This window comes from Patella vulgata, chromosome 1, assembly GCF_932274485.2.
Source record: "Patella vulgata chromosome 1, xgPatVulg1.2, whole genome shotgun sequence".
Lineage (NCBI taxonomy): Eukaryota > Metazoa > Mollusca > Gastropoda > Patellidae > Patella > Patella vulgata.
Window position 1 is genome coordinate 15,067,442 of NC_065879.2, and position 11,782 is coordinate 15,079,223.

General features: G+C 37.2%; 1 protein-coding gene across 1 annotated transcript; it reads left to right on the forward strand.

Annotated features, from left to right (window-relative positions):
• Positions 1-1,899: 1,899 nt before the first annotated feature.
• On the forward strand, positions 1,900-8,919 carry LOC130010242 (sushi, von Willebrand factor type A, EGF and pentraxin domain-containing protein 1-like). Its single transcript, XM_050549741.2, has 7 exons — positions 1,900-2,054; positions 3,775-4,118; positions 4,947-5,123; positions 6,117-6,230; positions 6,851-7,096; positions 7,453-7,653; positions 8,396-8,919. The coding sequence occupies exons 2-7, from the start codon at positions 3,785-3,787 to the stop codon at positions 8,569-8,571; spliced, it is 1,248 nt and encodes a 415-aa protein (XP_050405698.1). The 5' UTR covers positions 1,900-2,054; positions 3,775-3,784; the 3' UTR covers positions 8,572-8,919.
• Positions 8,920-11,782: the final 2,863 nt, after the last annotated feature.

The following is an 11,782-nucleotide window of genomic DNA, read 5'->3' on the forward strand; positions in this document are numbered from 1 at the left end:
TATTAAGTCACAGATTTATATTTTCATATTTTATCATTGCTTGATATTGACTAGAGAAGTCTGGTTCAAACGTCGCTCAGTAATAAGCAGTAATTGTATTCCATAGAATTGGGACCTGTATATTTATATTCGATTGACTGGTCCAAGACATAGCAACATGTTGGGATTTTTGTGGTTATAGAGATTAAGCTCGCAGGAATGTTAAAACCATTGTTATATGCCAAGAAATGTTATTGATTTAGCATTGGAGTGATAGAATTACCGGTCTGAGCCGAACATGAACAAATGCAAGTTACCCCCCTTGTATCTTCAAACGACCTTAGAATCCCTAAACATTTGTCAAGAACAATATCTAGATTATAGTCTTGATATACACTTTAAACGAAACATCACTCGACTCAGGTTAAATTTGTTACCATTGAATTCAATTCTATGCAGAAGAATCCTGATATTGACCCGGCTTGTCCTCTGTGTAAATGAAGACGGGCATACGCCATACAGTGTGCTATGAGGAAAATTTTGCCCGGGCAGCGGCACTATCGCCTACTCTTATATCGAATTCCAACTGTTAGGGGATCTTTTACGTGCATTCCAATGTATACACGGGACCTCGGTCTTTCGTCTCATCGGAAAGACTAGACAGCTGTCCTTGTCAGGCCCTCCGTTCTGCACCACTGACAAGGGGAAACCACGTCGGAAAATCCAGATGAACTTTCTCGGCCAATGCAGGGATCGAACACCCGACCTCCAGGCTAGCGGTGTTCGATCCCTGCATTGACTGAGAAAGTTGAAACCCTTTATCACTTTCTGTTCATGTGAGTGAGCAATATACGATATCTGTACATTCCAGATACTTTATATAAACACTGTGTATTCAGCGGCACTAATTAAAATCTGCACGTCAATTGACATTGGATTATTAAAATCTGTATCCCAGTATATTGATGTCGCATTATCACATCGAAAATTGGAAATGTAAAGAAATGAATTGTTATACTGTTATCATAAATTGTAAAATTTATCTACACTTGCTGTCTCCCACCTGTTTAAAGTGTTTGTTAAATTGTACGAGTCAGTTGTTTGGAAAGGACGGAAAATCGAGTTCACCCTGGTGATTGAATTTCTTGATATGAGTGTGCTGTGTATAATATTATTAGTTATATTTAAAATAAAGATGTGAGGTCATCCTTTGATGTTGGCGTACCATTAGTTCAAATAATGGTACGGGCAATGACGTATTTCATTGAAATGCACGTGCTGATTAGTGTCTGTATTTGTAGTTGTTTAATGGTCCCGCGTAAGAAATGAAATGAAATGAAATGGGGTTTAACGTCCTACTGTTCTGCTCCTAACCTGGGCTAATGAAGACGGGCATACGCCATACAGTGTGCTATGAGGGAAATTTTGCCCGGACAGCGGCACTACGGCCTACTCTTATATCGAATTCCAACTGTCAAGGGATCTTTTACGTGCACGCCAATGTGTACACGGGACCTCGGTTTTTCGTCCCATCCGAACGACTAGACAGCTTTCCTTGTCAGCCCCTCCGTCCTGCATCACTGACAAGGGAGAACCACGCCGGAAAATCTGAATGAACTTTCTCGGCCAATGCAGGGATCGAACACCCGACCTCCAGGCTAGCGAGCTAGCGTCTTACCCACTTAGCCACGTGATCCCCGTCCCGCGTAAGACATTGCGTAATATATAGATATAGCCCTCGTGCAATATCAATATATTATTTAATGTCTCGCACTCAACCATTAAACTATACTTAAAAGACGCGGGTAACTAAAATAGTGCTTTATTCGAACGTCGAAGTTTGTTGATTTAAAAGGTTAGATATAGGCCGTCGTTATGTGTTATAACACTATTATGTCTATAGAATGACTACTATGGGATTTTAATCACAGGTCAAAGTCTATTGGTTGAATGCTATAGGAACATACATTTTATGCTGGGGAATCCCCAATTCACAAACGCGTATTATTTCTAAGCAGGAAGTTCGTTAAATTTGATAAGAAGAAATACAACGAAGGGAGTCATAGGTACAGACAGTAAGTAATTTGTATATTTTATGTATCAAAACACTTTCCTTTTTTCTTGATATTGTCAGTACAGTAGATGGATGTATTTGCCACAAACATAAATTACATATTTATTTCTGATACAATCGGATACTGACACTGTATGTCAAGGAGCCCAGGGAAATGAAATGAAATGAGGTTTAACGGCCTACAGTTCTGCTCCAGCAGGGCTAATGAAGACGGGGGGGGGGGGGGGCAAGGACAACCTCTTACAAAATATAACTATTATTAGAATCATGGGAATGTCTTAAGCTAGGAATTCATGCTGGTACATAAAGTATATGTAACTCGTTATGCTGTCAAGATACCGTGCGCTTTATGCGCATTGCGTGGTCTTTGGTTGTTAGCTTTATTAATGAATATTTTATACTCTTCAAAAAAAGTAGGGGATATTGAAATGCAAATACCTTTGCAGGTTGTGATATGATAAATAGTCATGGACATTTGACATGCGTTGAGAGTATGTTCATTGTCAAATTTGACACTTCAAGGAAGGGTTGATGAAAACTGCCGCTTGCTGGTTTATCCTATCCATGTTTGCTTTCCTATAGGTTCTTGCATACGATTTACTGTTTAGCGTATCTTTACTTTATTGTGTTACTTTTAATTTGATCGGGAGACGTGTTCGTCGACATCAACGTCAACCGACAATACTCCAAGAATTGGACGTGGCACTGCAAGAGGAGTTGGTCAGATTGCCCCAAATCGTGATTGGACGGTTGATTAGGAGCATGCCACGACGAATTGCTGAATGTCTGAGGATTGGTGGAGCAATTACTCATTGTTAAGGCAAAAATCAAAAACGTCCATTTTCACTTTTGACAGTGTATCTCTTTGCGAGTGAAATGGGGCCGTCAGATAAGCCGACCATATGAACTGTTTATGTTCATGTGTAGGCAATTGGCCTGTTATTAACATGCACTGGTTATCTCTAATAAAAACAGCAGTGCATTTCCGCAGTTTTGTATTGTTTCTGAATATCCCCTACTTTTTTGAGAGTATATATTAGATTTCAAAAAGTTGATTATCTCCATTTAACTTCTGGCTGATGTATCACGAGCAGTCACATCTATTCTTTTCCCATTTCTTCATTCGCGTGCATGTACCCAGACTCGTAATAAGAGACTAGGCATGTCCCTCTACTAAATAAGTTAACAGAATCCTGTTTTATTTTTACCCACCCCTCCTATTTCTTAATTAACGTCCATGGACACAAACTTGTAATAAGAGTGTGGGGGGGGGGCGTTTACTAAGTAAGTTAACAGAATCCTGTTTTATTTCACCCCACCCCCGTTCCCCTCGCAAACACCCATGTCCGTCTACTAAATAAGTTAACAGAATCCTGTTTTATTTTTACCCACCCCTCCCATTTCTTAATTCACGTCCATGCACACAAACTTGTAATAAGATTGTGGGGTGGGGGGGCGTTTACTAAGTAAGTTAACAGAATCCTGTTTTATTTCACCCCACCCCCGTTCCCCTCGCAAACACCCACTTCCAAATACAAACGCCAACAAAATATGCCCCACCCCACCGAATTGTTCACCACAGCCTTGTCCTGTTCATGAAATCCAGGATAATTGTGACCGTGTACTACCTGTTTGCGGAAATGTCAACTACAATGAAATTTCACTGAAACACGTTTCACTAATATGGTAATTCTATTAACTACATGTACATGTATTTCTAGGCATAGTATTATGGTTAAGTGGATAATTTTAGGACTATTGGTAGTTACTTGTGTAGGTGTCATTGCTGATCGAGCATCAACGTGGGATTTCTGTAATTGTCGATTTCTTGAATGGTCCACATGGTCTTCTTGTACAAAACAATGTTATGGTAGGCATTACAGAGACAGATTGGTTCGACATACAGTTAAAAAAGGGTGTACGGAATTTACTGACTGTGCTACTCCTGGCTCAGGACACGATTGGGATGACTGCAACAAATTTTGTTACAATGGCGGTACATACGTATCTTCATATACTGGTTGTAAATGTGTTGATGGCAAATATGGTCGATGCTGTGACAAAAGTAAGATATATTTTTTGATACAATTCAACACAGATTGCATAAATCCAAAGGTTTATCACATTCAAGCGCCCTTTAACAATCTAAAATCTACCTGTATGTAAAAGCTCGCTATGCACACTGCTATTTTCGATGTGATTTTTATTATTATTAATAATAATAATATATATAATAATGATTTATTTAAGAAGGGTTGAAGATTAGGCTATAATAGCCTTTCTAAAACCCTGCCCTTCGTAGAAAATATAATACAAAAGATATAGCTAATAAATTAAACAACACACCCCAATAATTTACAATAGAGGAAAAAATAAATATACAAATCAGTAAATCAGTTAACAGATTAATTTAAATACATGTATATGCGGGTCATATAACAAAACGTTTGAATACATATAGATATAACATGTATTAACAAATATACAATATGTACATGCTTTTAATATGGAGAACACATATCATAAGAGATAAGCTTATAGGTTTTTAAGATAAGATATTTGAAGTAGTTTAAGAAGCTTTTTCCTGAAAAGATTCAAGTTATTTAAAGTTTTTAAAGAGGCTGGCAACGAATTTCCGAGTTTGGGCCCTTTAAAGCGTATACTGCTTTGGCATGAGAGTAGTAAGTTTATTGTTAAGATGATTGTAAGGAGTTTGATAAGTAGGTAAAAGATCAAATAAGTAATCAGGGCACTGTTTTAAGAGAATTTTATAAATAAATATACATTTATTAGAGATATGTTGATTTACTATGGTAAGAATCTTTAACAAAAACAGCGGACCCGTACAGAACATCGTAGAACATCAGTTGTTTATATAATTTGATTTTTGAAGCTGTCACTTGTGCCACGCCCACCAAACCAGCCAATGGAACAGTGTTATACAGCAGTTTAACCTATGGTAGCACTATTACATATAGTTGCCATGATGATTATAATATGACGTCAGGTTTGTCCAGAAGAACGTGTCAGAATAATGGTGGTTGGAGTGGAGACGCTGCACGATGTCAATGTAAGACTTCTTATTTAGGCTAATCATTAAAATTAAAGTTAAACAATTCAGAGAACATCCCACAACTGCACAGCCAAAACACACAGTCAGAATAAACGGCACGTAAAGGTAGCAAATGCGGTTTCATTACATATTGCCAGGATATAAAGAAGCGAGTAAACTTTAGCGAAATGTTCCGCCACGTCACGCCAACAAAATGAGTTTGCAGATCAAATACTGGAGGTAGTCTGTGTCCAAAAATATCGATTAGAACGCTAATTGTATTTGTTGAATTTGTGTTTCTGTTTCATACTGCAGCAATTTTTATATTTGTCCATATTAATTCGTATCCCAGTAACTTAACTATTCATTTAATAATAATCATGATTTTACATCCCTTTAACTAATTTATTATTGCAATTTTAGACGTTAATATATGTTCCAGTATAGTAATCATTGTAATCTTTAAATATTTATACATGTTCCAGTAACTTGTACTTGGCCACAGACTACTATTGATTTCCCCATTGACATAAATGTTAATTTTCGTCTCTTAGACCGGCTCTAATTTTTTCCAAAATTTTCGTTGGGTAGAACGCTTTCTGCCACAGATGGAGCAACATGTGGCAAACTCTTGCCCAAAAGCATGCATGAGGTTCACCATGAAAAACTTGAGATACACAAGCTGGGAGTAAACATGCAATTTTCGACCCTACATTTCAACCTAAACAACTTCTCAACTCTTGTATCCTTCCGCCTCAAATTCATGAATATTCACCAAAACCTGGCAGAAAATGTATTTTTAAACCCTTTCTACACAAAAACGTCAACAAAAGGGGGGAAAGGGAAGGAAAGACTAAAATAATTTTCGATCTACATTCGTAGAAATATTTGATGAGCTGTGTCCATTTATTATAATTTTAGATGTTAATACATGTTCCATTATCTGGTATATTACTATAATTTTAGATGTTAATGCATGTTCCGGTAATTTTTATATTATTGTAATTTTAGATGTTAATACATGTTCCAGTAATCCATGTAAAAATGGAGGAAGCTGTATAAATGGTGTAGAAAGTTATACATGTCAATGTAACCCTGGTTGGAGTGGGATTAATTGTGAAAATGGTTTGTGGTTTTGTTTGTCGTTAATCAAATTTTGTTAACATACAAATAATAATGTCAAATTAACACGGATTAACAGAATGTTCAATTAATATAAAATGTATATACAATGTTTGCCTTTCTTTAGAATAGAACGATGAAACAAATACTGACCTGTATACAGTTTTTACTTATTTTAACACTTCGTTTCGTTCAAATGTAGTGGTGTGCAATGATGGGATTTACCAGTCAGATCGGGTTGAAATTATAGCGTTGGTTGATTTTGAATTACTGACAGAAGTCGAATCACCGTTTCTATGGTATGTCCCTATGGCAGGTCCCTCGTATGAAAAGACAACCTTTGCGGAAAATTATTGTATGATTTGTATGGAACGTAAATCATTGCGGAGAATTGTGATTTTTGCTCTCGTTGTCCAGTCTATAAAGACAGAAGACAAATTAGTGATACCTAATATTACCCTAAGGAATATTAATACGGGATGATTTAATTATAATTCATAGCTGTGTTAATATACCCGTAGATATGAAAACAAAAGACAGATTAGTGCAGTATCACGCCATACCTAATATTACTCTAAGGAACATTAATATGATAAATATATTGTTTTATATTTTTGATTCAGATATTCAGCCCCCTGTAATGACCGGATGTTCTGATGATCAACTGATTCATACCCACGAAACGTCACATAATGTCACGTGGTCTATCCCACAATTCTCAGATCCCATGAATAAGGAAATCAGAATGGTAACTAATTACCCAGAAGGCTTTGTTGTGGCACCATGGGGTGACCATGTTGTTCAGTACGTGGCTACCAAACCATTCAATGGACTCCAAACGGAATGTAAATTTACTGTACAAATCAGACGTAAGTAATGCTGTCCTGTTTTCTGTGATTACTGATCACCATTGAAACCAAATACATAGAACACATGCCACAATGCTTACAATATGTGACTGGCTGACCATATTCTATATTGATATTTCGCCTGTTTTAATTTCTATGATTAGAAGACTAGTGGATCTTCTTCTGTGTTCTCGCTATTCCATCTCCTGAATCAGTGATGTTAATAAAATATATTTATATTCTAGCCCACCCCTGTCCTGAATGCTCAAGATGTTAATTCTATATCATATTCTAGCTAGCTCATCCTTGTCCAGAATTAAACATACCGACTAATGTTTTTGTAATGGTGTTAATTAAATCTATTTGATATATTCTAGCTAATCCGTGTCCTGAACTAAACATACCAATTAATGGTGCTCGTGTATGTAATGGATGGAAGACAGAATATGCTAGAGTTTGTTTAGTTTACTGTGATAAAGAATTTACTCTTCAATTGGGTTCATATTCTCCACAACAATGGTATGTTTGCGGAGCAACAGGCAACTGGTTACCATCGGGACCTTTACCAAATTGTACACGTAAGGGCATTTATTATTGTATACGTTAGTACGTACTCATCTCGTAGGATCCATAGAACCGTGTTGTGTATATTATGTTCAATCGCTAAATGCCATTCAAGGATTATGGGATCTAATTTATTAGTGTTCATAGATTTCCCTTTTTGATTTGGTTATTGTCGTTGTTATCTACCTTTAGCCATGGACAGCTTTGTACAGTTTCGTGGAAAGAAATTCACCATTCCGATTTTATTTTGTTAGGTAATAATGTCCATTCAGTGTACATACCCATCCTGAAGATATTAAACATACATTATGCAAGAACTAATTCTGCCTATTGCAGGTCTTTCTTTGGGCCTGAAATGTTATATAAACTATTAATTAGATATTTATTAACATGAAAAGATCTTAATCAACTCTCGATGCCATCTTATGTGTCGGATTTTCACTGGATTTGAATCCGATTTGCTGCTCAAGGCTCATGGATGATTTAATTCAGAAATGGATAATCGAGACTATGTTTTTTTTTTATCGTACCGGCTTTAGTAATGATGGTCGAATATAGGCCTAAAATTCAAACGCTAATATCTTGGTCCAGGGTGGAGCAATTTGACTGAAATTTTCAGAATATTCCCTTTTTTTCATTATCTAGTTTTTAACTATTATTGTGAGAACTGTCAGCTCTTTATCTAATATTCCATAAAGTATCTTTAAGAAGAATAATGTTAAGGTGTTACCTAATATTTTGTTTTGTTATTTTCAGTGCCTGATATCAAGATTGGCTCGGCAAATAACACCCCAGATTATCAGTATAACAGTTGCCATGACGATTCTGTTAAACAGTCTTACATACGTAGGCTCAAGTCGTCCAATCAAAAGGCGTTGTGTGATAAAAATCCAGATGAATGTAAATCAGATAATGTCTCTGTCGATTGTTAATATTTCTCTTTATATCTGACGTCTAAATAAGAAATTCATTATTCTCAATATCATCATAATACCAAATGCCAATTTTCTTTTTGATTATGTAATTGATTCCCTGAAATCACTATCTATAGTGACTTATTTGTCTACAATCAAAGAAAGGTGTTTGAATTTCCATTTTCCATGTTTTAATGAATACGGAATTTAGCTACTGAAATGACGTCACAGATCAGACCCCACCTCCCTCATTATTATTTTTTACAGAGGATCGTGATATGGTGTTTTTTTGTGGTATAAGGTTTAAGATCACAGCAATGTTTCAATCAAATGTTATAGATCATGAAATGTTATGGATTTAAAATTGAAGTAAATGGGGGAGAATTACTAGTCTGATTCCGACATAAACAAATGGTACTTACCTCCCTTATATCCTCAAACGCCATTAGAATCCAGGATTATAAGGCACTGAACTATTTCTTACACTGATCTATAGAATATTGTATTTGACATAGGCAATTATGTCTGTTATCACGATAGATGCGATCGGTAACAGATAGCTTTAACATGTGTTAAAGATGCGTTTAGCAGTGGGAGGAAACCACGAGGTTGGACAGGCGACACACTCCTTGCCAGTTGATTCAATAACAGACCAAATGATGCAGCGCGCTCGCGCTAACCATTCGGCCGCCCAACCACAGAGAGAGAGAGGGAGAGACAGAGAGAGAGAGATAAATGGGGTTTAACGTCCACTCGACAAAACTAGTTTATTTCGGGACTAACACATGGTTCAATTTTATTTCAATAATTCGTTTGTGCGTAGGGGTCTTTAGCTGTGGGAGGAAACCGGAGGACCCGGAGAAAACCCACGAGGTTGGACAGGCGACCCTAAGCCTTGTCACGTACAACCGGGGAATCGAAACCCCGCCAGTTGACTCAATGACAGACCGTATGATACAGCGCGCGCGTGCTAACCATTCGGCCATCCAACCCCCCGAGAGAGAGAGAGAGAGAGAGAGAGAGAGTTAACACCTACGCATTACAGAGCAAGACTCGGATCCAAACAATGCCACCAAATGATATGGGTTAATATCTTTGTCATCCAATCCGCTTAAAGATGAATTATGTAAGATTCAGATAAAGAGCTGGCTTTTCTTGTTATAATAGTTCCAATGTAGATAATTCAAACTAAATATATTTTGAAAATTTCATTCAAATTACTTTATTCTGATCAGCGACGTTATAACTACAGTTTTCACATGAATTATTATTAGAGAATCTCTCGCCCTCTCTCAATACTTTACATGGCGTAAATACATTATATATTATTGTATCATAAAACCTGTCAAATATATCAAATTCATTGATGGAAAATGCGATTTCTATAAAGTTGGTAACTAAAATAGGGACTGTTTATACTAAGCAGAAATGTCGAGAGCAACCACAATAATGAATATAATTAGAGATAGGAGAAATGGTATGGTCATTCATGTTATGAAATGAAATGAAATGGGGTTTAACGTCCTACTGTTCTGTTCCTAACCTGGGCTAATGAAGACGGGCATACGCCATACATTGTGCTATGAGGGGAATTTTGCCCGGGCAGCGGCGCTACAGCCTACTCTTATATCGAATTCCAACTGCCAAGGGATCTTTTACGTGCTCGCCAATGTGTACACGGGACCTCGGTTTTTCGTCCCATCCGAACGACTAGACAGCTGTCCTTGTCAGGTCCTCCATCCTACATCACAGACAAGGGGAAACCACGCCGGAAAACATTCATGTTATGATTTGTTTTCTGATTGCAAATTAATAAAATATGTTCACTAGATATAATCTGTTTATGGACATTGGCTAAGCCGATTATAGACAAACCAAATAACATATTGGACATCTATCATCTCTGAAGGTCGTAGAGAAATCACAACAGTTATGTGGAAGACATTAATTATTATAATCGAAGCTTCGTTCTTTCAACAATGCTTCGCTTGCCGTTTTCTTGAAACGTAGCCCAGGTTTTAAAAATAAATACAGTAATTGCTTTTCATAGAACTATTTTGGTTATTTTTCAGTACGACCTCTCATCAAAACAACCCGTAGTATTCCATGCAACATACATTTTTCACGATATCTCTAACTAAAATCCCGTAGTCGCTTTCAAAAAAAACTGTAGTGATTTATTTGTAATGTGTTGAATTACTAAAAGGTTGTTAAACAATACAAACAACACAACACACCTTGTATGCAACGGAATTTAAATTGTCAGAACGTTTAAGTTAATGTCTCTGATGGTGTGTGTGTGTGGGGGGGGGGGGAGTCGTGCGCGTTGGATCAGGAGGTCTGTCACTGAGTCAAGTGGTGTGGTTTCGATTCACCGATTGTACGTGACAAGGAGTAAGGTCGCTTGTCCCAACCCCCTGGGCTTTCTCCTACTGCTAAAGACCCTACGCGAGAGCGAAATATTGAAATAAGATCGAACCATAAATTAGTCCCAAAATTACTTAGTTTGACGTTAAACCCCCACCCTCTCTCTCTCTCTTTCTCTTTCTCTCTCTCTCTCTCTCTCTCTCCTATAATATTGTGAAAGTTGAATCTTTACTGAAAATCAGTCCAAACCCGATTCAGTAGGCTATATGATGAATTGAAAATTCGGTATCCATTGAACACGATATGTAGAATATGGCCAACAACGACCCCACTTAAACAAAACGTACGTGTACATGTATTAATCTATCTGGGAATTCCGTGTAATCCTTAGAGCTTATTGTCTTCGTATAATAAATTCACACGCGATTTATAGTGGCAATTCGTGGCTCGTTTATTTTGGCGCAGGTTGCCTCGGGCCCGAGCCCGGTGTTGGCCGAGAATTGTTATCTGGATTTTCCTATGTAGTTACCTCTTGTCAGTGGTGGAGGAACAGAGGGCCTGACAAGAAACAAAATCGTGACCCCGTCTACACGTGAGCGTGTCGACGGGCTGTGTTTGTTTCCTTCATGGCACACTACATGAAGTATGTCGGCATTAGCCCTGTTGGTATAGAAAAGTAGGACGTTAAACCCTATTTTATTTCAATTCGTATTTTGTAAGTATACATGAGTTTGTATACATCGATAGCTATTAATCTGTAAATGACGTGTGTGTTAATAAATGACATGTATGTATTAATAAAATCAGATATGTCGGTGATCTAGATTTTACAAAAGGTACGTATACGGTATAGCCTGAAGGT